The sequence below is a fragment of the Pleuronectes platessa genome, chromosome 8, assembly GCF_947347685.1.
Source record: "Pleuronectes platessa chromosome 8, fPlePla1.1, whole genome shotgun sequence".
NCBI lineage: Eukaryota > Metazoa > Chordata > Actinopteri > Pleuronectiformes > Pleuronectidae > Pleuronectes > Pleuronectes platessa.
The window spans coordinates 18,709,342-18,714,503 of NC_070633.1; the positions used below are offsets into that span (position 1 = coordinate 18,709,342).

The 5,162-nt window shown below is 45.5% G+C and overlaps 1 protein-coding gene across 1 annotated transcript; it reads right to left on the reverse strand.

The window, feature by feature from the left end:
- On the reverse strand, positions 1–5,162 carry LOC128446164 (neuronal acetylcholine receptor subunit alpha-9-II). The gene is made up of 6 exons (XM_053429130.1): positions 5,114–5,162; positions 3,868–4,013; positions 2,810–2,964; positions 2,379–2,559; positions 1,772–2,123; positions 1–773 (listed from the first exon to the last, which is right to left on the reverse strand). The coding sequence occupies exons 1-6, from the start codon at positions 5,151–5,153 to the stop codon at positions 1–3; spliced, it is 1,647 nt and encodes a 548-aa protein (XP_053285105.1). The 5' UTR covers positions 5,154–5,162.

Consider the following 5,162-nt stretch of genomic DNA (forward strand, 5'->3'; position numbering starts at 1 on the left):
TCATGGTGCCTTGCCGATGATGAGGATGCTCATGAGGAAAACCATGATGAAGAAGATCCACATGAAGAACCGGTCCATCACCTTAGCGATCTTCTTCCATTCGGCCCCCTTTGCGCAGGTGGCCCTCTGCTCCCGGAAGCAGTTGGCGATATATTCAACATTCCGCACCAGCTTGGTGTCCACACCAGGGATGCCACTGCCATGGCTACAGAACACGCAGGGGCCAAACGTTACAGTGGGGCCTTGAGGCAGAGGCTTTTTGTCCTCGGGGCAGCAGGGCACAGTCTGGTCGCCTTTACAGCAGTCTCCTGTGGGGATTTTACCATTGGAGCCATCGTACTTCCCAGGTGCAAATCCAGAGAGGTTGCTCCTCTCGATCCTCTCGTCTCTCGTGATGTGGTGCTGAGCTTTCCCTCTGGGGTGGTGCTGTGGTTTCGGGGTCTGGGGCCTCGGGTATTTCTGATTCTGTCGGTCCTCTCTGTGACTGTGGCTCCCCGGTTTTCCGTTTGCATGAGCGTGGGAGCTGAGGTGCGGGTGAAGGATGTCATCCTGCGGCGAGTGAAAAGACGAGGAGGAAGAGGAGGTGGAGGCCGTGGCACAGTTTTCACCCACCTCATAAACACAGAAAATCTTGGACATGTAGTCAATGATAAGGACTTTTGCCCAGTGGGGGACTGGTTTGGCCTCTGCACCACAGAAGTGTATGTTCATGATGAAGATGGTGAGAGATGTGGAGGCTGTGACCATGGTCATTGTGGCAATATAGTACTTCCCTGTGTAAAAGACAAGAGGGGGGGGGGGGGGGGGGAGTACTGTTAGAACACCACTGAACAACTGAGATTTCATTATAAAGCCAAACTTAGGTCATAATTACAATGCTGATGTTCAGTACGTCTAACGTTTACTAAGTAGAACATTCGCTAATTAAAATATAACACAGATACACAGAGGCTGAGGGGAATGAGTATCTGAATCGAGGAGGTTGTGTTGTTACCCCCGTCCCTTTGTCTGTGGGTCGGTTTAGAGATTACACAAAAACTCCTGAAACAATTTGCATGAACAAGGGGAGGGGCCTGACACAAGGAAGAGCCCATTCAAATATGGTGGGGAACTGGGTCAGAGGGTTTATCCCGTTATTTGACTTTTTCTCAGTTTCCCAGGAAATAATTCATGGATCTTGATAAAAAACAAAAATGTACATGTTTAGGGAACTGGTATCTATTAGATTGAGCAATTTAGTCCACATTGATTACATTTAAGAGGACTATTGGGTCTTGACAGAGGAATGCACTCTACTGAATTTGGTTAGGTTAATTGGGGACACTAAATTGTGTGAAGGAATGAATGATTGTTTGTCTTTGTCTGTTGGCACTGCGACACGCAGGCCCCTTGTCCAAGGTGTAAACTGCCTCTCGCCCAGTGTCAGCTGGGATTGGCTCCAGCTCCCAACACAATCCTCAAAATGATAAGCGGCATAGATAATGGATGGATTTAGACACAAGTGCTCAACATATTATCAATTTGACCTGATTATGATGATATATGGAAGGCTAATAATAACCAAAGAGGATGGTGATGGAGGAAATGTCAGGGGATCATTTGAGTACATCCCCCGAATGAATGTCAAGTCTGTGCATTCATTCACCACGAGATTTCAGCCTGGACCGAAGTATCTAAGTATCTAGCAGGGATAAAAAGACAATAAAACAGATATAAAGATTTTACAGTTAGAAAGAAATCAAGACAGTTGTTTCGACAAACACATTCTTACCGATAAGCGGCACACTCTCTGATGGAGGCATGCTCTCAGCCACCATCAGCTGAAACACAGTGAGAGCCAAGAGAACCGTCACTCCGAGGGAGACCTTCTCCCCAGAGTCGGCGGGCAGGTAGAACCCCAGAGGAGCCAAGAAGGAGATGAGGAAGCAGGGGAGGAGGAGGTTGAAGATGTAGAAGGAGGAGCGGCGCTGCAGGAGCACGGTGTACGTGATGTCCGGATACGGGTCGGAGCAGCAGCCGTACATGATGACACTCTTGGTGGCCGGCATCCCGTGGCACTCCCATTCCACGTTTTCCACAAAGTCCGACAGGTCCCCGCTGTCCATGCCCATAATGATGTCTACCTGGAATTAGCATAAGCGCTGAGTGGGCGTTAAGGAGGCAAACAAGCAGCACATACTGACATTTACAAAGGAAACACAAATTCAGCAAATGCATGCAATGCCGAATGGAAGGAGTCTCAAGGCAGGTGTGTGGCTCATGTCTTTATCTGGCCTGGTCTATCACAGAGGTCATGGCCTCACCACACAGACCTGAGGGAGTCTTGGGTTTGTCCTCTGCAACATCCCGTGGTTGTGAGTGAGGGACTTTCTCCATACCTGGTTACCGTTGTACGTCCAGGAACCGAAAGTCAGGTTACATTCCTGGCTGTCGAAGGGGAAGTAGGAGACGTCCACCACACAGGAGCTCTTGGTGATGGCGGGAGCATCCCAGGTTATCTCTCCATTGTAGCGCAGTCTCACGTTGGTGTCCATCGGCCCTGAGAAGTCATCGTCAGCTCTGGAGGAGGAGAGACTTCAGTTAGAGACACCATCAAAAGGGCTGGTCGTGGCTAAGATCCAAAAGCGGATTTGCTTTGTGTCATCCTATGCTGTATGTTGTAAAATATTAGATTCACCTAAACAACAAAAAACAAACCATATGTCATATTCTGCCTTTTGCAGGAATTGGTCTTTTCAGGCAAAGACAGTCGCAATAAAATAAGGGTTTGGCAAGAATGTGTTCGTGTGTGTGTGACGTACGGGCGTACTTGTTATAGAGCACGAGGTCGGGCCTCCACACCAGGCTGCTGGGGATGTGGATGACTTCCAGTCCATCGTAGTCCTCTTTGTCCCATCGCAGATAAGCATCATACCACGTCTGCCTAATCCACAGGTAAGCAATCAGCACCTGGTTCCTCTCATCCTTCACACACACACACAGTCACACAAATGAGAAAATGCACTTGCAAATACACACACCTACCTACAGACAATGGATGCATATTAAAAGAAGCTTGAAGAGATAGATCCTTCTCATTTCTCTGTTGCTCATTAACTCTCTATGAGCGTGAGGTGCATAGATACACCTCAGATTATCACAGAAGCTGAAATCCAGACCTGTCGGTCAATATCAAATGGATGAGCAGAGCGACTGCAGGACGGGGGGGAATGGCGGAGGTGGCCTTGGTATCACTGCCAGAGAAGAAAACATAACCGCTTTGGGTAATAGGACACCGCAACAAACGCACACAAACAGACACACACATCATTTTTCTCGCCTGGCCCCTCGCGGCTGTCCTCTCAAACATGACACGCTGACATCAACAGATGACCTGGTCCACGGCAGAGATGATGCTTCCAGTGGGAAAGCTGTTTTTCTCTCCATGCTGCTGCTGACACAGCACTGAACCTGATCGGAAACCCAAGACGGCCAAGTAACAGTAGGCCCGGCCTGTACAGTAGGAGGTCTGTCTGTCATTCATACACTTATAGTATCACCATCCACAAATCTATCCCGTCTTCGCAATGACAGAAACCCAGTTTAAATTGAACACAGAGGTGTCATCTTTCTTTTCATCTCCCATTTGCATGCTCTGTGCCAAATTAATCATGTATCAAATATTCACAAATGCACCATGGTCCTTTATAACAACTTTTTGAACTTGACGGATTCATCTGCAGAGGAACTAGACTTCATTTTATAGTTGTTGATAGTCCTGCAGTCTATCATCAAGAAATATCATGTTGATAAGTGAAACCTTATTACAATATACAGTAGATATAATGAGGACTTCAGAGTTTAGTAAAGAGGATGTTGATCACTCACCATGTCTTTGATCTGAGACAGGGTGATCTGTAAGGTGACGTTGAGGGCCCTGTCCGTGTCCTCCACCGGCCGCAGGGCGCTGGAGTAATTCTCCATCAGGTCATTCAGAAGCTTGTGGGCGTAGTGACCCTGAGCTGAGTGAACCACTGCAGAGAGAAACATGGTGGTGGTCATCTGTCATTTTCAGGTTTGAGTCATCACTCGTAAGATCATTGTGTTGACTTGCAGTGACACAAACATGAAGCTCACACGATGTGAACTGGATATTCTTGTTCAGAACTTTAATTGTGCCTCTCAAATCATATATATAAAAGGAAAACTAAGATTAAACTAAATGTTGTGTTATCATATTATATGTCGTATTTTGTATCTCTACCAAGGAGATTGTGTTTTTCATGTACATGTGTTTGTTTGTTGTGGAGGGGTGGCAGATGACCTGAAGAAGAGCACATCAACTTTTGGCGCAGATCCAGGATAAAAACTTTTTTTCACTTTCTTCAACATTGTGAGATTCTGTGTTTATCAACATTTTCCCTGATTTCTCAGAAAATAATTCATGGAGCTTGATTTTAAAAAACAATACAAAAAAACATGTATATTTAGGAGACAGACAGACGGACAACAGATGACCTGGTCCACCAGAGATGATACATTCACTGGGAAAGCTGATTTTCCCAGTGAATGTATCATCTGCTGCTGACACCTGATCGGAAACCTGAGACGGCCAAGTAACAGCAGGCCCGGCCTGTACAGTAGAACGTCTGCCTGTCATTCATACACGAGGGTGTACAAGTTGGTACGGATCTGAATACTAGTCTGGATCTAGTGAATTTAAATGTGGTTTCATAAAGTATGTACGCTTTCCACTGAGTGCCATTCTAGTTTCTGAGTTACTCTATAAATCCAACTTTTTAAGCCCTGAATGTTATATAATAAAGTAAAGTTATACTTAAATATATATATATTATTTGGAAGGATGATCTTGTTGTTGTTGGACCATCTGTATGTTTTTAAAATAAGCTTTACATTAGGTTAGAAGGTGTGAATATAAATATATACATATTTACACAAATTCACACACACATGCAGGAAACACCCACACGAGGTTTGTGCGTAATTAAACCCACAACAATGCATTTAACAATCATAAACCTTGGATGAGACATGTGTATTAAAATAAAATAAAACACCACAATCTTTTCACCTGATTAACAACAACACAGGCAAGACCTGGAGTGTGACTCACCTTCAGGAAGCAGCATCGCCAGCCACATTATTGGGATCATCCTGAGCAC

Coding starts and splice junctions, on each gene's coding strand:
- LOC128446164 (XM_053429130.1), bottom strand. CDS start 5,153: ATGATCCCAATAATGTGGCTGGCGATGCTGCTTCCTGAAG. Junction 2,560..2,809: donor GACCTCGTGCTCTATAACAA/GTACGCCCGTAC, acceptor CTCCTCCTCCAG/AGCTGACGATGACTTCTCAG. Junction 2,124..2,378: donor GGACGTACAACGGTAACCAG/GTATGGAGAAAG, acceptor TGCTAATTCCAG/GTAGACATCATTATGGGCAT.